Source organism: Anolis carolinensis, chromosome 4 (assembly GCF_035594765.1).
Source record: "Anolis carolinensis isolate JA03-04 chromosome 4, rAnoCar3.1.pri, whole genome shotgun sequence".
Taxonomy (NCBI): Eukaryota; Metazoa; Chordata; class Lepidosauria; order Squamata; family Dactyloidae; genus Anolis; species Anolis carolinensis.
Window position 1 is genome coordinate 185,716,511 of NC_085844.1, and position 26,671 is coordinate 185,743,181.

A 26,671-nucleotide genomic window follows, 5' to 3' on the forward strand; every position below is an offset into this window, starting at 1 on the left:
TAGGTTCTATAGGTTTATTCTTAAGTTGAACATGTATGTCAGAACAGGTACATTTTTAAGTGTAGCTCCAGCTATTTTTTAGTTTTGGATAGAATAGGATAGAACACTCCTGTAAGATTTGTTTTGCTGTCTGTACCTCTGTTCAGAAGATTTCACCTCATTTTCTGTCCCTGTGACAATTGGATATTAAAAATTCTGGTTATTGTGGAAATAAGGATTGGCTATAAAGCTTCAGTGGAATCATCTTTTCCCCATGATAACTGTTACGGGAGTGAATTTCCATTCCTAGAGGTAGATTTCCTCTCATTTCCTGTTGTCTCACCCCCATTTGTAACTAGGAATCAGAAGTAAGTTAGATGTCTGTAACTTGGGAAATGCCTATAGTGTCTAAGCAGATTCAACATTAAAAATAGCAACCTACATTAGCTAACCTGGGAACCATTTCTGATTCTTTCCCTCATTGCTTCATGGATGACTGATACAATACATTCTAGTCCCACAACCTTTAACCTCCCTTATGTGACATTTCTCACCCATTTCCTGGTATCTCACAAAACTTCTTTCCACTTCCCACAGAGACAGCATCATCATCAGCATCACGAACTGTGCCACAAGTGTCTACGCAGGCTTTGTCATCTTCTCCATCCTTGGCTTCATGGCCAACCATCTAGGGGTGGATGTTTCCAAGGTGGCTGACCACGGTCCTGGCTTGGCCTTCGTGGCTTACCCTGAGGCATTGACCCTGCTTCCTATCTCCCCTCTTTGGTCGGTTCTCTTCTTTTTCATGCTCATCCTGTTGGGGCTAGGAACACAGGTAACCACAGAAATTTTCACCTAGAATCCTAGGGAGGCATGGAGAAAGGTTTATATGGGGAAGCAGTTCTTCTGCAATAGTGGCAATTGGATACATTAGCAGTCACAGTATGGCTAGTTATATACATTCTCAAGGTAGATATGGATGTGGACAGTTTTTGGCTGAGAAATGAGTGGGAAGGCTGAATGAAAAGCATTAGAAAAGAGACAGTACTGGGTGTGGACTTCTGTTCCAGGGGTAAAGATAGTGTGAAACAATGCATGGCCCACCAGATCTTGTTGGATAATAAATCCCATCATTCCTCACACATGCATCTGGGGCTGATGGAATTAGCTGTCAAATGACATCTAGAGAGTGCCTGCTGTTGCAAAAACAAAGTCACAATCAGGCTTAAAAATTAGCTCCTATGTATCTTTGGGTCTGTAAGCAATGTATCTCTGCTTGCAGCCCTGGTCCTTGGTTTTGAATTGAATAGGAGTTGATAAAGATGAAAGAGAAAATATCCAGTTTCGGCTGCTAAGGGAAGAAGATTGTATAGCTTGGGGGAATCAATACATCTTCACCTCATGTTTCTCCTCAATAATTTCTGTTTTAGTTTTGTCTCCTAGAGACTCTTGTTACTGCTGTTGTGGATGAAGTAGGGAATGACTGGATCATCCGGCGGAAAACCTTTGTGACTCTGGCAGTGGCTGTGGTGGGCTTTTTGCTCGGTGTTCCACTCACCACACAGGTATGAGGCACAAGGACAAAGTTTAGTGACACTGGGGCAGGGTCACAGAAATATGCCCTCACTTGGGGCCCCTACAAAACAAGGAGTTGTCTAAGTCCTTTACTAACTGTTTTTCTTCATTTCTTCCCAACCCAGGCTGGTATCTACTGGCTATTGTTGATGGACAACTATGCAGCAAGCTTCTCACTTGTTGTTATTTCATGCATCATGTGTGTTGCCATCATGTATGTCTATGGTAAGAATCCTGCCAAATATATGGTAATTTTGGGGCAGAATTATTAAACCACAGCCCTGCTGTTTCAGGAGCAAAGGAAGTTGAGGGCCATTTGTGTTTCTTGATCTGGAAGCCAGATCAAGAGTACTCTCAGTTGTGGTAAACTGGAGTATTCAGTCTGAATTCGGCAGGGGAGCACACTTCTCATAGCTGGTCCCTTACATTTCATGTGATTGACAAGAAGCTCGGATTTGTTGGGAAATTGATCATACACTAAAACAAGAGTAGAGGACACCGGCACCCATAAGTACCACTGCCGGACTGAAAAATAAAGAGGCAAACTTAGAGCAGAGAGAGGCATGGAATCAATATATTCTGTTGCTCCTTAGCTTATGAGACTGTCTCACTGCTTAGTTTCTGTAGTCAAGTGATGTTGACCAGTGGTTCTCAAGCTTTTGGACCTTGAGTTGCTTTGGACTGCAATCCCCTGAAGCTGCAGGCAGTATGGTCAGTAGTAAGAGATTCTGGGAGTTGAAATCCAGATGATCTGATGGGCCCAAGATTGAGAACAACTGGTGTGGGTAATGCTGTTCTCTGTCAACACCTCCAAGCTCTTGTAGGACTAAAATTGCAACAGCTGGACAATCTGGAAGATGCTAAAGATTATAGTTTGAATCTTATTTTAAGTTTTAACTAAAGTAGACCCATTAAATCAATATAATTTGTCCATGTGTCAACTCACCATTCAGTAGTTCAGTCCATGGATATCAATGTAATTCCCCACAGCTACATCAGATACTGAGCTCTTGTGGGAAATTGTAGCGCATTGAGGCATCATGGCAGAGACTCCTGGCACAAACTCTATCACAGCCTTGATAACAGCAGGAAAAACTTTTGGATAAAAAGACAGGAGGTATGAAGAGGAATACAAGGCTGACAGGGGAGATAGGAGAGATCAGTTGTTGAGAGGGGGCCCCAACATAGGAAGCCCATAGACTACCCTGTGCCAGTAGATCTATGAGGACGGACAGTGTTGGGTTTTTTTGCAACATCCCTGTTTCATTCTAGTCTGCTGACCACCTTTTGTTTTTGCTTCATGAAGGACACCGGAACTACTTCAAGGACATTGAGATGATGCTGGGTTTCCCACCACCCCTTTTCTTCCAGATCTGCTGGAGATTCATCTCTCCCGTTATCATCTTTGTGAGTGTGTAAAGGGGACAATAAGGGAGGGAAGTGGGAATGGAACTGCTGCATGAGGTAGGAAAATGAGTGAGGGGCTAGGGATGGATGGATGGACAGAATGTGTGCATGTACGCAGCACCCCTCCACAGTACACAAGTGCAGCATTGTAATTTCCACTGTAACTGCTATAACATCCTACTTGATCAGTTATTTAGATTTTCTTACTGTATTGTTATTGTTTGAGATCAGGAGAGTTGTTTAAAGGATTTCTTCCCCCATACCCAACTATCTTGGGTGGCATTTGGTGTAAGGTTCCTTAACTTACATGTGTGGGTGGAACCACTTATTTGACTTCAGGCAGTGAACCGTTTTGACCAGGCCTTACTGTCACCTATGAAGAACAAGGACCAACACACCTGCAAAGGGATTTTGGTCTCTTAGTGCTGGGAATGGGCCTGTGGATTGGGTTTCAAGCAGTTTTCTTCCTCTCTCTTCTTCCAGTTTATCCTTGTGTTCACGGTGATCCAGTATCGGCCCATCTCCTACAATGCATATGTCTACCCCACCTGGGCCATCACTATTGGTTTTCTCATGGCGCTCTCGTCAGTCATCTGCATCCCTATTTATGCAGTGTTCTGCATCATGCGCTCTGAAGGGGATTCGCTGCTACAGGTGAGACTGGGTAAATAAGGGCATATGGGGGGGGGGCTTCCTAGACAAGTGCGTACTAATATGAGTGCTTGCCTTGAATGTTGTTACGGGATCAGCACTGAACATTAATTTCCTGTGCTTTCTGCCTCTGCAGCGTTTGAAAAACGCAACCCGGCCCAGCCGTGAGTGGGGTCCAGCTCTTCTGGAGCACCGGACAGGCCGCTACGCACCAGTGCTCAGCTCTTCCACAGAGTCCCAGTTGGAAGTGCAGCTGCTGAACCCTGAAAAACCCAAAAGCGACGAGGCTGGCATGGCTGTTGCCATCACCGTCGGAAGCAATGGCTCAACTCACAGCCAGGACTCCAAGATCTGAACCTTAGCCTGGGAGGCAGGGCAGGGAATTCTCCTTGTACCTCCTCTTTCCCACCTGCTCTGGTCCTCAAAACCCTACTCTGCTCAATCTACTACAGTGCCCCCCACTGGGTGGGGGAGCCCTGGCTCCCAGGCTGTGCCGGACTCTGGGGGAGGGGTCTGTGAGTTCCCGCCCACCCACCTCATTAGTGCCCTGTTCGCCCTGTGCCATCTTGTAACCCTCATGTTTACAGTAATGATCAGATGGCCCCTATTCACAGCCAGGACCAGGGTCAGAGATGTGGGGAGGCTGTGCACTGGCTGAAGAGTCGGGGAGGGTGCCTTGAAGGGTACCAGGAGCAGAGACTGTTGAAGCCTCATTGGTTATGCAGTCCCTCCCAGATAGTTTCTGGCAGCTGCACCTGGGCCCAGAGGGTCTGGAATATATGGGGAATGGTATGCACCTTACTGCCCTGGATCAGGGCCATAGGGACTGGTCCGACAGAGAAGATATGACATTATCAATGGGAGGGGTGAGGGCAGGCAGGTGGTGGGGTGGGAGTAGTAAATCTAATCCAGTCATTCTTGGCAAAGCTCAGCCATGGACTAGGTGGCCTTTAGCTGGTTGATGCCCCTGACAGAGGTCTTCCAGAGAGATGCATTGAAGACTGCACACCATCCAACCACACAGAGACCTTCCCAGTTTCCTTGCCCTCTCTTATATCTAGGAAAAGTGAGGTAGTAACATCCCATAGGAAGTTCTTCCTTTAATTCCTGTTAGAGGGAACATTCTTGTTAGAAACACTTTAAGAAGATTTGACATACTAGTAATTTCTGTAAGATCCCCTCCTCAGGGGATTACATCCAGAGAAGGGTTGGCTGGAAGCACCACTAACCAATGAAGACACAAGCATGCAACAACCTCTCATCTGGCCTAGTACATCCAGAAACCATCCCTCTTATCCACTTACACATACACACCCAGAGAAGCATACATCAGAGCTTTGAGGTTATTTTGGACTAAAGTCCCCAGAATCTCCTGGCCAGCGTGATTACTGTCCATGCTGGATAAGAAATTCTGGGAGGTGTAGTCTAAATCAGTCACACTTCCAAGCTCTGAAATAAACATACAATATCTCCCTGGCTCACATAGAATATGGTTAGCTGAGAGACTGGATGCACTTTGTGACTGCAACTCTCTAGGACAGTCCCACTGTCTATGGGTAGCACTAGGCAAGACACTACATGTGGCTCTGCAATAGGTTTGCAGTCTTGGACTGTGCTGAATCTTCTGGATGCTCAGCCAAGTCCATTGGTCTTGCTATTGATTCTGGCAGAGCCGATGCCAGAGCTAACATTCTGAAGCACTATTTCTACACTCTTCTCTTGAAGAGTATCATGTGAAAATGAAAGCAGGTCTCTCTACTGGAAAGAGACCATTGGGACCTAGCCCTGCCCCATCCAATAGGGAAAGGAGCAGAGCCAACCATGGTGCTAAGGGCAGGTGATGTGCCAAGATCCTTCCCACACCATTTGGGAGAAGCACAAAAAAACAAAAAAGCACAACTTTTTCTTACCCTCTGTTCCTAGCCAAGCGTAGGCTTTTTATGGCTCATTTCTCCAGTATTAGTGGGGTGGGTGGAAACCCTACACCCTCCATGCTGCAGGCAAGGAGGGGCTGTCCAGAAGCATCTGCGCCACATATGGTTGTAAAACTTCCTAACACATAGCAGGGCCATCACTGGCTCAAATGGGTAGGAGTTACTAATGGTTCTGTCTTCTGGTCTCATCACCCCTTGTTTCCGTTTCAGTGTTGCTGCCTGCACTTTATCCCCTAGAGATGTTTTGGAGGAGGAGACAGGAGTCACCATCCTACCCTCTGCCCTGGGGCAATGATGCCAAGTCATGTACCAATGCCAAACAGTGCATGTTGGGGGCACCCCTCAGCTCCCAATTGTGCACAATTGCTGCAGTTGTAGCTGCGGTGCCAACAGCAAGGGCACGTCTGGTCCCTATCCATGTGGTACCTGCCCCAGCCAGTGACACAGGCATAGTGCCCAGTGTATAAGTGCCAAATGTCTGCATCATAAGCTGACAGAAGGAGAACAGATAGCTCTATGCCATGATGGTACATTAGCCCTAAGCCTCCAACACCCACTCCCTTCCCTCCTCTGCGCCGAAAATGCACTATTTAATGCATGGTTCCATGTCTGTCCTTCCCTCCTGTGTAGAGTGTGGGAATGGCCATTTGCCACCTCTCATTGTTCATAGCAATAATTGTGATGCGTTTCCCATACTGTGACTCTCCCAGTTGTAGATTTTTAAAGTCCAATAGATTTTAATGAAATTTATATTCCTGGATATAGGATGGTATAGTCTTTTTTTGTGGGAACGAGGGGATGTGCAAGGTGATGGTGGTGGAGGAAAATCTCATGGCAAGGTTGCAGTTGCAGGGAAACCAAAGAGACATGTTTCTTCTTTCTGACTTTTCTTGGAACCTGACACAACACTGTATCCAAGGAAGAGCAAAGCCAGGAAATCTGATTCAGGTGCAGGAAGTTCCCCAAAAGGCACAACACCCCAAGAGGAAAGCATGTGGGGTTTCATGAGGATGTGGAGGGTCTCTTTCCTCCTAGCTGGGGCCTTTACACCGCAGCAGCCTAGTACGAGGGCAAAAGCGGGGAAGCAGACATGGTTCCACAGGAGGCACAGGCTGGAAGACAGAGTTCAGCTCTAATGCTATTGTCCTATAGGGTGAAGCAATCACACCTTCTTTGTTCAGGGATGTTGGAATCACAGTTCTGGGTAGCAACGACTGATTATTTTTCTTTGCTTGGTTGGATTCCTCACCTTCTTGGTGCATCCAGCCCACCTGACCTTTTGTGGGAGGGCCCTGCCGGGGTAGTGTCCGATGGTATAAAGGAAATGTTCGATCTCTTGGATGTGGTGAAGTAGCCACGTTAGAAGTAGGACGAGTCTCTCCAAAACTGAATCCTTTGCCTGAGCCTCTTGGGTGGCTACAAAATGAAGAAATGGGTTGTAAGGCAGCAAAAGGCATGGCCCAAGCACCCTCCTCCCCAAGTATCAAAGTTGTGTCTCTAAGGGTTCCTGCACACAACAAGCTCTCAGAAGTGTTATTCAAATTCAACAGTCTAGTCATAAACTCACCTGCACCTGCCAACATCCTACTAAAGTGTGGGAAGACATAGTCCTCCAGGTGTTCAACTATAACGGTCATCATATCCAATAGTGAGGAATTACAGGAATTCTAATACATCATAATATGACAACTGAAATTCCTCATCCTTGTACTGCAAGGTTCCAGTTCATTCTCATTCTACGGATGACCTGCACTTCACAGCTTCCTAGTATTCTTGGTTAACAGCTTTGGACATTACCTGGGCTGGGATGAGCTGCCAGTATTCCTAAGCAGCTTTGACATCTGGGGAGGGCTATAGCATGACTTGGATGGGCTCAGCTGTAAGTCCCGCTCCATAGCACGCTTCTCTTCTTGTAGTTCTGTGGAGAGAAAGCAAATAATATCATTTATTGGCAACACTTGCCTTATGGCTATAACTTCATGCGCCCTGATTCTGAATGCCTTCCCCACATCTTAGCCCTTTGCAATGCCATAAACCCTGAGCTCTGCTTACCAGCCATGGTGGGCTCATATGCTGCTTGCAGGAACTCTGTGGTGTGCTGGTGTGCATCTTCCAGCTGGTTCTGTGGAAGAAGGAAAATTCCTACAGGAATCAGGCTACAAAGACATTTGCCCTTGGAACACAAATATAGATGGTTCGCCTACAAGAACAGTAGATCTCAGATCTCTCACTGACAGCAGGAGGCAGTGTTATGTCAGCCTTGCAACCCAATGGTGACTGTTTCACACACAAAGTGATGTGCAGTCTCGTCCCACAACTATTGCCCCAGGTCTGGGAACAAGCGTAAGAAATGGAATTATCTGGACAGCTACCAAACTGAGAAAAGAAACCAAATAACTTTCATTCAAGAACCACTCTGTGCTTAATGAATTTAGCTGTTCTGCCTTCAAGAACACACATACTGTCTTCCAACCTGTAAGTATTAGCCATAGGACCAGTACAGAATATTTCATAGGCCACATTCCTCAATATGTTACGAAGGCATCATCAATATGGATATGCTACTGTAAGGAAGTGTTGCTCTACACTTTGCCAAAGTAATGCACTGGCCAAGACTTGAAATAGACATATTAGAGAGTTTTAAGCACTTGTACATGCAAAACAAACAAAAAATCATGTGTCTAAAGGTGGGAGTTGGGGTTGAAACAGTTCAATCTTTACCTGTAAGTAAGAGATATATCTTTCCAGAGCACAACATTCACTTTCCAGCAGGGTCCTAGGAAAAGTAGGATTGTCAGTGAGATCCATGGGGTATGAGAGGTTTTGGAAAGCAAATGATTGTCCAAAAAAAAAAGACTCACATATAACCTCAAGTTACACTTGTGTACACTACCAACAGGCTTCAAGTTAGAGAATGCAAAATGTAATGTGCTTAATATCTTAGTTATTGGGGACAGGCACTAGCTGCAAGAACTATCTGTTTGTAATTAATTTCTTCCACACACTGCAAACATCTGATAGTGTTATTAAATCTCGCTCTGTGTTTGGCTGACAACATGCTGATTTGAAATTTCCAAGGCTGCTGACTGACTCTCTTGAGTTCTTGGTGTTATGAGGCTTAGGGGTTCTTTTTTCTTGTTATATCTGCTGACCACAAGATGCAGGATGCCCAGTTACATGGCCATGGATGAATTTCTCCCAAGTCTTCTGTACATCATCAGTTGAGAATCTGTTACTGATTTTCAAACCACAAAGTTCCATATTCAGCTCTACCTAAACGGTGATGAATTCAAAAGGCTCCGGCTTCTTGATGTCGTGGGGATCCCATCCTCACATTCCACAAGCCTATTGAGCAGGCAGAGGTACCTCCCCATTCCTCGCTGATGTATGTAGAAAGGAATGAAAGCTCAAAAGAATGAGCTGGGAGTAACGTAAAGGCAAAGGTTTTCCCCTGACATTAAGTCTAGTCGTGTCTGACTCTGGGGATTGGTGGTTATCTCCATTTCTAAGCCAAGGAGCCAGCATTGTCCATAGACGCCTCCAAGGTCATGGAGCGCCATTACTTTCCTGCTGGAGAGGTACCTATTGATCTCACATTTGCATGTTTTCAAACTACTAGGTTGGCAGAAGCTGGAACTAAAGTAGGACCTCACCCCGCTCCTCGAAATCGACCTTTCGGTCAGCATCAGGGATTGTTTACCACAATAGGTTCAGAATCTAAAATTACCTAGCTTCATCACCGCTAACGAATCTGCCAAAATTGCACGAACTCTGCACACAGCCACAGAAGAGATTCTTACAAATCTGTCTGAACCTTGTTTATTTTCCTTTTTAAAGACCAAATTAAGATAATGGAATAGAAGACATGTTGCCTGGATTTAAATGCACATATCCACATATACTGCCACTTGTAGCTTTCCTCCTATCCCTGTAAGAAGTTTCATTAGTCTTCACTTACAGGTATATAGGTATATATTACCTACCATAAACAGAATATCCAGTTAATGCACATATATATCCAAGCAAAATCCTGGAGGAGATATGTGGTATATTCTTTTACAACATCTTAGCAACTGACTATACTTCTATGTACAGGATTGCAGCCAGCAGCTCCCAGGTGCAACTCCTGCATCCCACCACCTATGGTTGGCCACAGTTGTGTACCAGAACTATTTGTGGAGCTTGTTTCTAAAAGGTATCAAATCCATCTGAACAAATTTTACAGAATTGGAGGAAAACATGCTGAGGATATGTATTCTTTTGCTGTACTGAAGTAGTTTGATACATTTTGATAGTTTTGATCTGTACATAATATTCTACTCCTGACCAACAATGTACTACCGCCTATTACTCATTTTTTCAAAATCTTTTTGATATGATAACTTTTGAAAACAAACTCCACATTTGGCTCTTCTTAGGTACCCAGGAAGAGAATTAGCTCCCATCTTTGTTTGATACAGTACTCCTTCTCCAGGTACAGAAAGGCAACTGGATAACCCTTTGGCAGATCCCCATCCATGGAATGAGAGCACAGCTGTACCTGACTTTCTCTGCCACTCTTTCTGCACCTAGGACAGGAGACGAAGCCATTACACCCCAGACCATAAACAGATCTAAACTTGTAGAGCACTATGCTCTGTCGAAAGTGGTATTAGATCTATTCCCGAATCTATGATAGCCACTCTGACATTTCCTCATTTTTACAAACTCTCTCTAAAGAAAGAAAAGTTAGAGCAGAAAGAAAAATATGACAAAGCAAAAATATCTCACCTAAGTTCAGAGGCTATTTCACCAATATGGGCAATATTCAGTTTATCATAGAAGGCTTCCAGATCATTAGTAAATCCAAAGGACATTGGCCTAAGGGAACAGATACAGGTGAGATGCAAGCATCAGATAGCATGAGAACAATTAGCTGACACCTGCACCCAGATATATTGCCTCCTACCACCGATTATCCCAACACAAGGCAAAGCTTAAAATGAATTATGGTCACCATGATTTGGCTGAAGTAGACCTATAACTTTCTCCTCACATTCCTTGATGCTTTCTTTCATAACCCCCTACAAAAACATCAAAGCGCTGGAGCTGGTCAGCATGTTGTTTTAGATGCTTATCAGATCTCCGACCCAAATATGAAATTACGAGACAGAAAAGTAGCATAGGGATCACACAGGCTCCATAATTCAGAGTAACAATCCCTATCTTGGTACAGATTTGAATTTAGGAAAGGGAGCAGATGTTATGGATAACCATCTTGTGGAAGAGCTGGAGTACTTTGAGATGATCTACCTGATTGCAATCATAAATAAATATGGATGGACTTCACTTGTTGAATAAATATGTATAAGATTAAATAAATCAGAACTTGGAAAAGTTACCTCTTTTGGACTGCAGTTCCCAGATTCTCCCTGCCAGCATGGACAGCAACTATGAACAGGCTGTCTGATACCACCCTCCAACTCTCTATGACATTTCAATATTGGATTATGAAGATTTACACCAAGACTTCCCACAGACGAAGGAATTGCTGATCATTGTTAAGATTTCAAAGATTGCAACATGTAGTACTCTGAAATGTTATCCTTTCCACAAAGAGAATTACTATATTTACTCTAATGTAGTGCACCATCATTTGTAATGCGAACCTCAATTTTGAGGTGAGCATTACAAAAAAATTACCTGCAAATGTAATATGAAGGTGAAGGGGCTTGGCTTCCCCTTGCTTGCTGGCCCTTTCCCTGTCTGCCTAATGGAGGCAAGCAGCTGAAGAACAGACGGGCAAAAGAAGCCAAGCCCCTTCGCCCCTTCCTCAGCCTTGCACCAGTATGAGACAGGTGAAGGAGCAAAGGGGCTTGTTCCCTTTCTTTCAGCCTTTTCACTGCCTGCCTCAGTCAAGCAGACAGGGGAGAGGCCAAGCATGAGGGAAAGGGCATGGCTTCCCTTCACTTCTTGGCCCTTCAGCTGCTTGCCTCAGTCAGGCAAGCAGGGAAAGGGCTGACCAGCGAGGGCAAGCGTGGGGCTGAAGAAAAGGCAAAGGGTCTTGTTGTTCCCTTTCTCTCAGCTTTTCCCCTGCTTTCCTCAGGCAGGGGAAGGTCTGATAAACCAAGTCCCTTTGCTAGCCTTGCACCCTTTCCAAGTGTTGGAAACAGCAGAAGCTGAGAAGGAGCTTCAATTCCACTGCCTGCCTCAGGCAGGGAGCAAAACGACCGACTGAGAAGGGAAGGCCAAGCCCCTTAACAAGCTGTTGGGAATTCCAATGCCTGTTAAGGGGCTAGTTTTCCCTTCTCAGTCAGTCGATTCGCTCCCTGCCTGACTGAGGCAGGCAGTGGAACAGCTGACTGAAGCTCCTTCCCAGTCTCGCCTCCTTCTAAACACTTGGGGAAGGCTGAGGAAGACGCAAAGGGGCTTGCTTTCTACTTGTCAGTCTATCCTTTCCCTGCCTATCACAATCAGGCAGACAGTGAAAGGATGACTATGAGAGGAAGACAAGCCTCTTAACAAGCCCCGTGCCATTCTCAACACTTGGGAAGGGTGCAAGGCTAGCAAAGAGGCTTGTCTTTCCCTCATGGTCATGCTTTCACTGTCTGCCTGACTGAGACAGGCAGAGAAAGGGTGGACTGACAAGAAAGCAAGCCTCTCCTGCCTGTCAGACCAAGGGAAACAGGGGAGAAAGCTAAGATAAAGGGAAAATCAAGCCTCTTACTCTTCTTCAGCCCCATGCCAGCGCAACGCTGAGGAAGGAGTGAATGGGATGTGGCTCCCTCTCACTTATCGGCCCTTCCGCTGCTCACCTTGGTCAGGCAGGCAGGCAAAGAGCCGATGAGAGAGGGTAAGTCCCTTTCACCACTTCCTCAGCCTCAGTGTTAGGAACGAGGCAAGGCTGGCAAAAAGGCTTGGCTTTCCCTTGCTAGTCAGCACTTTCCAGGATTGCCTGACTGAGGCAAGCAGCTGAAGGGCCAAGAAGTGAAGGAAAGTCATTCCCCTTCAACAACCTCACTCCATTCCCAATTGGCCTCATTCACTCCGCCTGGGTTTTGAAGGCCTCCTGAATGAGGCCATCAAATGTAATGCACAGCTCATTTTTGGCTATGCAATTTAGTCAAAAAAGATGTGCATTATATTCAAGTAAATACAGCAGTACTGACATTGGGTATTTGTGGTGACACAAATGCCAGCCAGCCTGTGTGCAGACAGGAATGGGGCAGAGGTCAGGTCAGGAGTTCATTGTGTAGAAGTCTTTATTTTCCCCTAGGCACCACTATTCTTGGGTCTTACCTGATGAGAGTGCTGTTTCCAGATGAAGGACAACTACTGCCAGCATTCACCCTCAAAGCAAAGGTGACTACACGTGGGCTGTACTTAGCAATGGCACAATCTTGGTCTCTGTAGTAAGACATATGAAAGACAGATGGTCTGCAATTACTTACTTCTTGGCATGGATACATGCCACACAAATCTCCCGTCAAAACAGGAAAGCAGAGAGAAGACAATTCTTCTCACTTCTAAACAGCCCAGAGAGAATCACAGCCTGAAGCTACATCAAAGTGTGGAAAGACAGATAAGAATTCTTCTAAAAGTGTATATCATTGTGACTGAGGATTGTGACAATCTGAAGGGTTGATACATGTTATAAATAACTTCAATGTGTGAGTGAAAAATGATTGAGAGAGAAAGTTCATCCCTTTTGAGTTAGTCTGTCCTGACTACTGCCCCCACTGAGCTTTTGGTTGTTTATACGGGGACAAGGCAGGGAGCTAATCCTCTGCCAAGGGTTCCTGCAGGTGCTGTTTATCTGGGCTCTTACCCGGATGAATGCCTCTTTTGAAACTAGAAGTATGAGGATGTAACCCTAGCCTTGGGCTACACAAAGAGCACACTAGAAAAACAAAAGGGCCAATCCATTTGGTTCCAAGGGGTGCTAGAGAAACGACAATTATGGAACTATTGTTTATAAAAGGATATCATGTGAGTCTCATCATCCTACATATGAGGAAATCCACAGTCCTGGATTTTGAGTGGGGGGGGACCCTGAAAGCTGCAGTCAGATGGCAGAACCATGACATAGATGGGAAACTCACTTATGCACACAAATACCCTCCTGATGCAAGGCCTATTGGGTAGACATGGCCATCTGAGAAACAATCTTGCTTATCTAATGGAAAGCTACTAGTTAAAACAGTATTGGAACTGGACTTTCTTGGGAAGTTCACTGGGAAGGATGATGGATGAACTACCATTTCAGCTCCTTCTGCTTGGTTGTCCTGGACAAAATATGCCTTGGAGACAGATCAATTGCCAGCTATCTCTGTTGGAGACAGGTTGTGTTTGTTCCATGCCTAATATCTAGAAGGAGCCTGTGGCCTCTACATCAGTGAGTGTGATGCCTCATGGGCCTTGTAGTCCTGTTCCTAGTGCCATCGTGGCAGATGAAGACGAAAACATGGGGTTTTCGCCGGTTCAACAAGAGCCGGAGTCTTTTCACCTGCCGGATGTTGATGTTTGTACCCAAGAATTCAGTAAAACAGACCTTGGACATTCCTCGCCTCCGTTCCCTAGGAGAGAGTCCTATTGTGCTGACAGAGGAGTGAGGGAACAGAATCGCAGGAGTTTACGGATTGCAGCCAAACAACAGGCTGATTAGACCTGCTTCCCTTGGGAAATTCTAAGGTCTTGCATCTGGACAAAGTTGGGTTTCGCTTCCCGTTCTCTAGGGAAAGAGGTTGTTGGCGGGAAAACGAGACCCCAATATAGGTGCCTGACACGGGAGAATCTTTGCGGAGTCAACAGAGCAGCTTCAGGAGTAAGATCGTGTGTGGACTTCGTAACCCCAGTTCCTTGCTTCCCGGATCAAGAATTCAAGTACTGCCTTGCCTTGCTTTTAACCACGGATCTCGTTCCAAGAATCACTGTTTGCCTTGTTCCTAGTCACGGACCTTGTTAAAGAACCAAGATTATTTCCAGCCTTGTTGTCAAGCTACCTTGGACTCCTAAGACTCTGGCATTTCCCCACACTATTGCCTGGGTATAGTGTGTGTTTCGGTATTGGATTTAAACTTTGAACTCTAATATCATTTATTGGACAATACATTTTTGGACTATATTTGACCTCATTTGAAAGGTCTGCTTCTGAACTATATTCTTCACTTGTTTTTATTACTTTCATACATTTCCTTAATAAAGATATTAGATAGAGATTGGCCTCCGTGTATGGTTCTTGGTGCCCTTGCTGCCTGGGGTCTGACAGTGAGGTAGCTAATCCGCTTTAGTCCAAACTGCCAAGGAGCTATCCAAGCTGCTGGCTCTGTTTGGATACCGCATGTAGTTCTTTTGAAGCAACCTGAAGTACCCTGTAACTGTAACCTGCCTGGTATGTTAACTATAAGCCCCCAAATATCTTGTCTCTTCCAAACCAATGCCAAATTTTTGAGGCAGTTGTGAGTCACACCTCATAAAATGGGAGTTTGCAATTGAAACAAGAATCCCTTTACTTGTCATACTCCTTTCTAAAAGTACCTGCCCTCCTGTAAAGCCTTTTGCTGCAGTCTGGTCAGAAGAAGGCGGATTTCTTCCCTCACCAGCTCCTTGAGGTGAGGAGGAGCAGCCAACAAGGCCCAGCTGTTGCTTGCTGGTACAGGGCTTGGTTCCAGACTTTGGTGACCCAACTGCAGCTCTTGGTAGAATTCCAGCAGAGTTTGTATCTGTAAGTAGGAAAGAGACTAGATTAGATTAGGGACTGTGCAGCTAAAACTTTAAACAATCTGACACTGACATAGAAACTCGTAATACTGTCTTGCCATCCCTCCACCTCAGTCATATTTCCAACATAGTCTTATATATCCCCTCCTCGCCGGTCCACAGAGATGTGGTTTCATGACATATCCACAAATCAATCCACAAGTCCCTGTTTTTTAAAATCGCGTCAAACGAGACTTGAGAACAAACTGCAAGTCACTTCTGGTGTAAGAGAATTGGCCGTCTACAGAGACATTGCCCAGGAGATGTCCGGATATGTTACCATCCTGCTGGGAGGCTTCTCTCATGTCCCCACAAGCTAGAGCTGACAGACAGGAGCTCACCCCACCTCACGGATTCAAACCGTCAACCTTCAGGTCAGCAACCTAACCTTCAGGTCAGCAGTTCAGCCAGCACAAGGGTTTAACCCATTGCACCACAGTGGCTCCCATTGCAACAAGGGACATGAATCCCACTGCAACAAGGAATTTACACCATGCAAATAGATACAGTCTTTTAGAAACTCACTCTTAGATTAACAGAGAACTGGCAAAACCTGGTTTGAAATCATCTTTAAGATTATAGTAGGAGTTGTGAAAACTGACATGCTGGGTTCAGGAGACTGATACTTTCCAAAGTATGTCATGTATTAAGAAAAGAAAGAAAACACACCAAATATCAACACTGTAATTTATGAGAAAGAGGGAGGAAGATGTCTAGTGAATGGTAAGCCATGTGTTTGCTTCTCTACTATCTCAACTCATGATGCTTTTTTCATAATAAATGTTTTTTGCCTGACTTCAGGTTCCTCTCTTTTTGAATAACCTGTGCTTTGACAATCTTTGCCTGTTCTACTATACCTCATCTCCCTACTGGCATCTCCTATCGCTCTTGCTCCCCTCTCCCCCCAGACCTCTCTCACAGGGTTTACATACACTATTTCCTTGGCATGGTACACGAATTTTGAAACTCAAACGCTGGAAGGCCTCATTTATTTTTAACAAACGTCCTGTATTTCTTAATAAAACACTGTTCATACAATTATCAAAACATGTGCTAGGGGGGAAGTGAGTTATCTTTTAACATACACATCTGTGGTTGTGTGCCTTCAAGTCATTTCCAACTTATGCTCACCCTAAGGCAAATATATCACAGCATTTCCTGGGGCTGAGAGTGATTTGCCTAGGGTCACCCAGTGAGTTTTCATGGCCAACTGGGATTTCAAATCCTAGTCTCCAGAGCCATAATTCAATACTCAAGGTACTGAACCATGCTCGTACTACGGTAAGAACATGCCAAGGGGGTGCTGGTTCTTAAAATGCTATTTTTTAAGCATGATACTTTAATGGTCAGAAGGTACTGAACCAAAAGGATAACTGGAAGAACCAATGTTGAAGTTCAGTGTAGAAAAATGATAAACAATTTTTAAAAACCAATATATGTTGCATAATTTTCTCTGATTTGATATAGGCGAGCATGAGCTGCTGAAACATGTTGCTATTTTCATTCCTCTTTTTCTTTCTTTTTTAAAATTTAAATTTTGATTGCTTTCAATACAATAAAGATAGCTTGATCTTTATTGTATTGTATAGCACTAGCCCGCCCTCCCCTCCCGACAATTTCTTACCCCACTCTCTTCTCATAACCTTGCATATGTATTTCTGACTATAATTAACTCTGTAATATATAATTCCCTACTGGGCATATTCCTCAATAACAGGATAAGGAATATATGTCCTTGCAGATGTTGGTCCCAGTATCCCTCATTAGTCCCAGCATCCCTAGTGGCAATATGGGATAAGCCTAGTGGGAACTGTAATCCACCAAATTAGGGAGGGGGTCACACATTTTTCACTCCTTTTCTATGATGTACTCTGAGCAAGTTCCCATTTGCTCCCATATACAGTAGTATACCAGACAAGAGACCATCAACTTCAGTGAAATGTTTAACATGACTAAAGAGTGAGAATTGGCAAATGCCTATAAATGAGTTAACAGGTTGTTACGTGTAGAACTTTCAGGCTTTTAATCTTGAGAAGAAAATACACAAGCTTCTCCTTTGGACAGGGTTCAATATGTAGCCCAAAGCTATTTAATAAACATTCACACTCCCCAGGCCAGGCAAGGAAGCTGTCATTCCACCATTGTTGGCACAAGGGCACTGAATTGTCATCTCCTCTGCCACTGACACTCCATAAAAGGTGGTAAGATGAGGGCATCCCGTTTGCATAGCCATCCCCTCCTGGTGGGAGGAAAGTCAAGGTCATGAAGCAAAAATATCCTCAGCTACAATAAACACAACATAGAACATTTGGAGGGCAAGTCCATTTTTGGCCTCGCACATTCATGGCAAACAGCTAGGGTACAACTGCTTACTAGGGGATCAGAACTGTGGAAGGTAAAAGGCACATAGGAAGGAAATCACAGAATTTGAAACAACTTTGTCATCAAATAAAAAGGTAAACGAAAGCCAGGTGAGAAGAGGAGATGGTAAAGCTGACTATTCAGCTCGGGGAGCAAGTTTTTTTTTCCGTGTCAGGAGTAACTTGAGTTGCTTCTGGAGTGAGAGAATTGGCCATCTGCAAGGACGTTGCCCAGGGGACGCCCGGATGTTTTGATGTTTTTACTATCCTTGTGGGAGGCTTCTCTCATGTCCCCACATGCAGCTGGAGCTGATAGAGGGAGCTCATCCGCACTCTCCCCGGGTGGGATTCGAACCTGGCAGCTTTCAGGTCAGCAACCCAACCTTCAAGTCACAAGGCTTTAGTCCACTATGCCATCGGGGGCTCCGGGGAGCAAGTAAATAAACATGTGAATGGAAAAAGGTGCCCATTTTTCAACATGATTTGCTGTTCTGCTTTCAAGAAGAGATAGTGTCTCTGGGACATTTTATCATGTGAAAATCTCTGGGATGTTTACTGTGTTTCTTGGCCATGGTTAGGACTGGGTTGAATACAGAAAGGGCTTGAATGGCTGGAGGAGAACAAAAGGCCTGGAATAGCAAGGATTAGGGACTCTGGCCAAGCGTTAGGAACCAGCTGAGCTGTGGGTTAGGAAAGGGGGACTTTACACAGAAGAGAGGAGATGACAGCATCATTGACTCCCCACAGTTTTGCCTTCACAATAGTAGAGCTGCTTTCAACACAGAATTCAAATCAGAGTCAGAAAGCCAGTGGGGGCGGGGGAACACTAAATCGGCTACCCCTGCTAAGGCCTTCTGCATACATTGTTCTTCTCAGTGAATAGCTGTAGAAAAATGCATGTGTATTATTGGTTATGACCAGTATTTGAATTACAAAATGATGTGGGATGGGGAAGGGGGAGAAAGAGCCTTGTAAAATTCACAAGCCCCTATGCTTTAGCTTTGCCCAGTTTTAGCCAAATCACATAGCCTACTGTAGCCTTGTACAATAGGCCCTTGGAAACAGCTGGATTTAGCTCCAGGACTCCGTGGATACCAAAATCTGTAGATGCTCAAACTCAGTTGCATACAATGGTGTGGTAAAATGTGTCCCTAATATAAAATGGCAAAATCAAGATTTACTTTTGGAACTTTTTCAATGGAAAATATTTTCAATTGTGGATGGTTGAAGCCCTGAATGCAGAATCCATGGATTTAGGCTGTACCTGAAAAGAGCGGTTGTAAAACAACCAAGTCACTTCCTCTAAACCAGGAGTTCTCAAACTTTTTCAGCCACTGAGCCCTTTTTGAAGCAAAGGTTTCTCATGGAACCCCAAGAAATGTTTCTATATTATATTATATATAATGTATATATATCAGGCATGGGTAAACTTTCTGACACATTACATTGTAAAATTTGACAGATGGGCCGGCCAGTGGCAGATGGATGGAGAGTGTTTGTGTGAACTGATTGCAAAAAATATGAACACACTGCACATATCTCGTTGTAGTGCAAAGAAAAAGAAAATAAAAACAATACAGTATTTAATATGAAGAACAATTTTAACCGACATAAATTTAAGAGTATTTCAGTGGAAGACCCTAGGGGCCATCCAGTCCACCCCCTTCTGCCATGCAGTAAAAGTACAATCAAATCACCCCCAACAGATGGCCACCCAGCCTTTGTAATAACAGCAGCAGCAGCAGCAGCAGCAGCAGAAACCACATGGGCCATCCAGTTGAACTCCCTTATGCCATAAAGTAAAAGCACAATCAAAGCACGCCCCTGAGCAGTGAGAGGGACATAGGGTTTGGGAAGCAAGCAAGGCAAGGGGGAGAAATCTGGACAGTGAGGAAAATGAGAAAAAAGTACTTTTGGCGGCAGTGAGGAAAAAATGCTTTGGGCAGCAAGGGAGGCAAGGGCAAAGGCTGTTGGTGGCAAGGAAGGCAGTGGGAGGAGCAGGAAAGAGGAGAAAAAGCTGCTGCCATGCACACGCTCTTGAAGGTGGTGACAGGAGGAGGGAAGTGTGCAGCCTCATGAAGCACACTTTAAAAACTGCTGCTCTAAACACACAATTTGAGCAGATGACAAATATACCTTTTTTTGCAGCAAGCACACATATGTAAGTGAAACATGTATTTTCATACAAACCATAACTGCACATTCTTTGCCCAATAAAACCCTATGATGTTCATGGGGTTACTATAAGTCAGCAAATGATTTGACATAAGATACACACATACAATGCAAACATACTTGGCCTGCACTGATATTGATATTGCTGAATATGCTCACTGAGCAGTGCATTTCATGTACCTTTTATAAATCACATACACTTCATTTTAACATTTTCCTGGTATTCTTCACACATAAATATCTTTAGTGAGGGATGGAAAACAAATTAAACTATTTGCTACTTCTGGTACTGCTATTAAGCTTTTCTGTAATGTCTGTGGTGCCCCTGTGTCTGTACAGAAAATAAAATGACAGGTCATTGGATTAAAAAATCAGCCAAAGGGGCAGGGAGCAAACCAGAAGTCACACAAGACAATGGAGAAGTACACTGCAACTCCCACAGGTCTTTCTGAAAATACCCCTGGATGAGAGCTATTAGGAGCTGCAATCTGATAACATCTGAAGGGCCACATATTTCCAATCGCCCTTTTAGAAAACAACTCCTGAGAATGGATTTGGATGAGGAGGCAACCTGATGGACAGAAAAGACAGAGCTGCTTTGCAAGCAGAAGGCACAAAGAATGCTGGGGTAAAACAAGGAGATTAAGAAGCAATATAAAGCGAGGAGAGGTATAAAAGTGAGGTTGGATAGAAGCACTTTAAAATTTAAAAAATACATAACATAGATCAAAAGCTCTGGGATCAAAACAGAAGGGAAGCTATGTTGCCAAAGGAAATCAGGAAGGAGGAGGATGTAGTATGGTGAGATTGGCATATGGGACCACATCCAACATCAATACAAATTGGAAGTTGCAAAACTTAACTCCAATAACAAAACTAGTAAAGAAAGCACTTTCACTCAAATGAAAATTGTATTAAGCATAGGGTCAACAGTTCATTGCTTAAAATCTTGTGCATCTTTGTTGCAGTTGTACAATTTTTTAAAAATGAGTATAATCCACAATAGTGTATAGTCGACCCTCCATATCCAAAGATTCAACCAATCATGGCTTGAAAAAAATCCAAAAAGCAAATCTTGATTTTACCATTTTGGATAAAGAACACCATTTTATGATGCCATTTTATATATTGAGACTTGAGTTCCATGGATTCTGGTATCCACTTGGGTTTCTTAAACAAACCTCAACGGACACCAAGGGACCATTATATTTCAAAAGTAGCTCAAATAGTGGCTGGGATCGAGTTGAGGTTTGTGTATGCATAAACACTGTGGTTATGGTGCTGCACACTGAATCGCATACTAATATCCCCAATTCCTACTTACTGGGAAGCAACCACTGTGATCCACAGGGTTTTGTTCTCCTGATTTGGGAAACAGCTGGCTGATGGACCAAGCAATCCCCAACATAGGCAGATATAGAGTCCCTTTCTCAATGCCCTCTCATGCAAGATACAATTTATACCATGGGGCTGGGAGCATCATCCAACTACATCATGATTGACAGGGGAATGGAAGCCCATCAGTCACAGCTGCTGCTTCCCAATAACTGGAGAATGGAGGACTTCTGCAGTTCTTGAGAAACCCCTAAAATAGGAAGGAACTACATAGGAATTGTGAAAATGAAATGGTCTAAAGAATATAATTCTATACATTAATAACTGTCTGACAGGATTCCGGCACATATTGTAAAGCTATAGTGTGTCTTATTGAACACACCTAAACTGTGTGTCTCTCTCAGACGTCATTGAAATGGCAGTACCAAGAGTGTGAAACACAGTATTGGAAAAATGTTATAGCAATACTAAACCAAAAATATAACCCATTTTCTTCATTGCACATTTCTAAACAGCATTCACCTAAATTGCTTAGTATATTATCTCCCCTCAGGCCTATGTTTAAGCATGAACAACAGACCTAAACATCACACAGAAGGCATGTGTGCACTGAGTACCTGAGTCCTGTCTGTACTGTAACCTTTTCTAAACAGTTGTCCTCTAGGACTACAACTCCTATAATCCCACAATCAACTGTTATGTGAGGGATACATCCTTTAATCTATAAAACCTCTTTTCCAAAATTATTCTAGCTCTGTAGCTCATGAGATCTTGAACTGATGTTTTGTAGTTGCTGTGTGCTTTCAAGTTGTTTTCAGGTCATGGCAACCCTAAGGCAAAGCTATCACAGGGTTTTCTGGGGCTAAATGTGACTTGCACGGGGTCACCCAATAAGATTTCATGGCTGAATAGAGATTTGAACCCTGGTCTTCAAAGTTGTAGCCCAAGACTCAAATAATTTCAAACAATTCTCTTGTTCCAAACAAAACAAGCTACCTATTCAGAGTGGAGAGAGGCTGTCCTTGTTTTATTTCACAATATAGGAAGGCTTTTTGGGACAGGAAAGGTGTGCTTCTTGCAAAACCTTAGAAAAGCGCCTTCTTTGCAAGCATTTGCAAAACAGAAGAGCAATCCAGGAAGATCGTGGGGAAAGCTGAGTGCAGCACATGCACAACTGAGGGAAGGGAAGCCAGCCTGGTTCAGGACGCAAGCCAGGCGGGAATGTTGGGGGGGGGGGCTTTCCAAACACTTTTATCGCTATGATAACTGCCTAGATTTCAATGGGGACTATGGTGAGAACTAGTATTTGGGTCTGGCTTTCAACTGAATATGGTAAATGTTTTCTCCTATACTTTGTTTATTTTTAATTCCAAAACGTAATGAACTTTCTGGATAGCCCTCGTAGCATCTGAAACAGTAAGATGAAAATCATGCACAACTCTAGATCACACGTTGTAGAATGTAGCTTGACATCACCTTAACTGCCATGGCTCAATGCTATGGAACCTTGGGAATTGTAGTTTGATGAGGCACCAGCTCTCTTTGGCAGAGAAGGCTAAAGACATTATAAAACTATAATTCCCAAAATTCCATAGCATTGAACCATGGCAGTTAAAGTGGCGTCAAACTGCAGGAATACTACAACGTAGATCCATCCCTGTCCTAAAGCAGTCATTCAGAGAAAACAATTTGTCCCTGTACTTAACCTCAGCATGAAGTTCCAGGCTTCGTTCCACAACATCATCACCCAAGACAGCCTTCACCTCGAGCCTCTCGCTGGATTGGAGTTGCGCCTCTATCATCCTCCAGAGCGATGGAACATGCTGCAAGGACATGGGAGCACTCCCGGATGCCTGATACTGTTAAACAAAATAAAAAGAATAATGGTGCAGATGAGACAGAAAATGGAAGGCTTGTTCCCGTAGGGCATGGTAACCTATGATCCAGATCAAAGCTTGCAATGCACTCCAGGGGTGAATCTACACTGTTGAATTGATGTAGTTTGACATCACTTGAACTGCCACGGCTCAATGCTATGAAATTCTGAGAGTTATAGTTTAGTGTGGCTCCAGCATTCTTGGGCAGAGAAGGATAAAGACCATGGTGGGCTGTTGGATTATGACATGTTCGGATCACAACCTATCAGGAATTATGACCTTTTAGGAACATAACCTATTGGGAAGCAGATTTTCAGAAGTGTTCCTTTAGTTTATTGGGTAATGGATGATCACTGGGCACATAAATATCTTGTTTCAATTTGATGCTCTCAGCAGACAAAATTCAAGTAGACTTCTTTTAAAATAACAAGTTTGTTTTACTCTCAACTTCATGTATTTAAACATACAGGTACATTTCTTGTCAGGTTAAGCTTTAAAACGTTTCAGTTTGTATCTTTAACTTATAGTTTTTAACAGTATCTTTAAAACTACAGCTCTCTTTTATAATAGTCTACTTCCAAGGAATTCAAGCCTCAACTGACTTCTAACTTCTAACATTGGCATCTGTACTCAAACATACTCAAGCCTCAACTAACACCTAACTTCCAACACTGGCATCTGTACTGAAACCAACTCAAGCCTCAACTGTCACCCTTTTTAAAAACTGCCTACTAAACAGTCACTGAACCAGTCAAATAGTCTGCAGCCCCTCCCACTGTCTTAAGTACATAGAGCTAAGAAAACTGGAAACCAAAGAAGACATACACTTCAGCGAATAAACAATACATTATAAACAGACAAAACATTGGATAGAGGAGGCTTGAGAAGGTTGCTCTCTCCAACAGATCTTGTAAAACTAGTTCCCATGATTCCATAGCATTGAGCCTTGGCAGTTAAAGTGGTGTGTTATTGCATTCATTCTACAGTGTAAAAACACCCCAAGAGTCTTCCAGCGGTGGCCTCAGCTCCAGATCAGCCACAGCAACACAGGTGTGGCTAATTTTTTTTCTTGCAACATATAGTCCCACCATCCCATATCAATTCAGAAGACCACGGCATCCGCACTGTAGAATTAATGCGGTTTGGTGCATGGCTCAATGCTGTGAAACCCTGCGATCTCTAGTTTGGTCTGGTACCTGTGCGCTTTGTCATAGAAAACTTTGTATTTTTAATAATTTTTATTTGTATACATTAACAGCTTACAATGTACTGTAAACAAGACATGAAACAATGAACATTTTACAAATACATAACCTCATCACCAAGAGCTGAACAAGTATCATTTCCTTTGCCATAAATTTGAGTCAACCAGTGAACAAATGTCATATCCAAAATACCTGACCAACATAGTTGTATTGTTTTCCTTTCTCTAAAACATATAAACATATAAAATAAAAACTGACCAGATCAAAATCAGATCTATTAGTTTCCACCCTGAACACCCTAATGTCCATTGATAATTTTTCATTTAAAGCTAAGTCCATACCTCCCCATACCGTGCTTCCAGTATGAGATTGGTTACTATCTTCCAATCCCTTGCAATTATAAGTCTCGCCACTGTGAATAAAATAATCATCAATTGTTTCTTTTCCATTTCTAAATTCAACTTTATGGTGTCCATTAATAATGCTAACCTAGCATCTGGAGTGATATTTAATTCTATAATGTTACCTATTTCTATAAATACGTTGTTCCAAAAGCTCTTCAACTGGGGCATTCCCACCATAAATAAAAATATGTCCCTTTATGCATGCCACACCTCCAGCAGAGGTTTCCTTGCTTCCTGTCCATCTGCTGTAGATTAACTGGTGTGGTATACCATCTCCCTATGACTTTGTATACATTTTCTTTTAATCTTATTGAGAGATTCTTAACCACTCCGCACTTTATCCGTCAGAGGCCCTAGGTCTCCTTCCCATACCTTTTCTGACACCTTCAGCCCTGTTTCTTCACCTATTAATCCATTAGTCACAGAAGACTTTGTAAAACTACAACTCCCATAATCCCACAGCATTGAGCCACAGCTATTTATGTCGTGTCATACTACATTAATTTCACAATGTAGATGCACCCCATGCTCATTTCCAGTGAGCCCCATGGCATAGCCGCCCAATATATCAGGAATGGACAAACTTGGGCCCTCCAGGTGTTTTGGACTTCAACTCCCACAATTCCTAACAGCCGGTAGGCTGTTAGGAATTGTGGAAGTTGAAGTCCAAAACACCTGGAGGGCCCAAGTTTGCCCATGCCTGCAATATACGCTCCCCACTTCCCTTTGGGGGGCTGAAAGGCCTTTGCTGACTGAGGGAGGATTACAGGAGTTGTGGGCCAAAAGTAACCCACCCTCTGCTTCTGCTTCTTTCCCCTTGCACTAGGTTAGTCTGGAGTTTGTCCCAGGCGTCCCAAACTCAAAGGTCCTTACCCAGAAAAGGCGGAGGGGCAGACTGGGTGGGGTCAGCCTGGTCTCTCCTTGCCCTTCTCCCCGTTCTCAGGGCCTCACCTTTGCCCCTCCCCGCCGGCTCCCCCATAGAGGAAGACACACTGGTCGTCTCCATAGCAACGCCCCGCCCCGTTCCTTGGAAACCCGCCCTCTTAAAGGAGCCGCGCCCAGGCAGTTGAAAGGCCAGCCAGTCCAGTGTGTGATCAAGCTGGCATGCCGTAGTTAGTTACACTTAAAGCACATATAGTAAATACATTCATACAAATGGACGGACCGAGACCCATCTCCTTGACAAACTTCTTTCTCTGCCAATATACATTCACATACACAAATAGAGTATAGGCATTTATATGGATTTGTGTGTGTGTATTATGTATATACACACACATACACACACACAGGATGTCCCAAAAATCACCACTCATGGCGGAAATGGGAAACTGGAACTAAGTTATATGCTATTCACAACCGCCTTGAGTCCCTTTGGGGAGATAGGGCAATATATAAAGTTATCTATTATTATTATTATTATTATTATTATTATTATTATTATTATTATTATTATTATTTACAGTACAGTAGAGTCTCACTTATCCAACATTCTGGATTATCCAACGCATTTTTGTAGTCAATGTTTTCAATATATCATGATATTTTGGTGCTAAATTCGTAAATACAGTAATTACTACATAGCATTATTTTGTATTGAACTACTTTTTCTATCAAATTTGTTGTATAACATGATGTTTGGGTGCTTAATTTGTAAAATCATAACCTAATTTGATGTTTAATAGGCTTTTCCTTAATCCCTCCTTATTATCCAACATATTTGCTTACCCAACGTTCTGCCTGCCTGTTTATGTTGGATAAGTGAGACTCTACTGTATTTATATTCCGCCCTTCTCAACCTAAAGGGGACTCAGGGCGGATCACAATGCACATACACATGGCAAACATTCAATGCCATTAGACACAAGATATTGTCACGACCCAGGCTACAGAGCACCAATAACCATACGCAGAGGCCAAATTCTATCTAATATCTTTATTAAGGAAATATATAAAGTTAATAAAAGCAGATGTAAAAGTTAGTCCAGAAGCAGACCTTTCAGGAAAGGTCAAAATTAGTCCAAAAAAGCA

General features: G+C 43.5%; 2 protein-coding genes across 3 annotated transcripts in view; one reads left to right on the plus strand and one right to left on the minus strand.

Moving 5' to 3' along the window:
* The window catches only part of slc6a9 (solute carrier family 6 member 9), a 77,549-nt gene extending 71,243 nt beyond the window's left edge, over positions 1–6,306 (plus strand). For both annotated transcript variants that reach the window (XM_008109507.3, XM_008109506.3), the window contains 6 exons: positions 577–814; positions 1,410–1,544; positions 1,680–1,779; positions 2,861–2,961; positions 3,445–3,615; positions 3,749–6,306. In XM_008109507.3, the coding sequence (XP_008107714.1) occupies positions 577–814; positions 1,410–1,544; positions 1,680–1,779; positions 2,861–2,961; positions 3,445–3,615; positions 3,749–3,967 (964 nt within the window). In that variant the 3' untranslated portion in view covers positions 3,968–6,306. The remainder of the gene's footprint in view (positions 1–576; positions 815–1,409; positions 1,545–1,679; positions 1,780–2,860; positions 2,962–3,444; positions 3,616–3,748) is intronic.
* On the minus strand, positions 1–25,669 carry ccdc24 (coiled-coil domain containing 24). Its single transcript, XM_003220205.4, has 10 exons — positions 25,514–25,669; positions 22,861–23,013; positions 15,063–15,247; positions 12,825–12,932; positions 10,317–10,406; positions 8,268–8,322; positions 7,599–7,668; positions 7,344–7,464; positions 534–6,962; positions 1–170 (listed from the first exon to the last, which is right to left on the minus strand). Exons 2-9 carry the CDS (start codon positions 22,987–22,989, stop codon positions 6,578–6,580), a joined length of 1,143 nt encoding a protein of 380 aa, XP_003220253.1. The 5' UTR covers positions 22,990–23,013; positions 25,514–25,669; the 3' UTR covers positions 1–170; positions 534–6,577.
* Between the last annotated feature and the right edge of the window lie 1,002 nt (positions 25,670–26,671).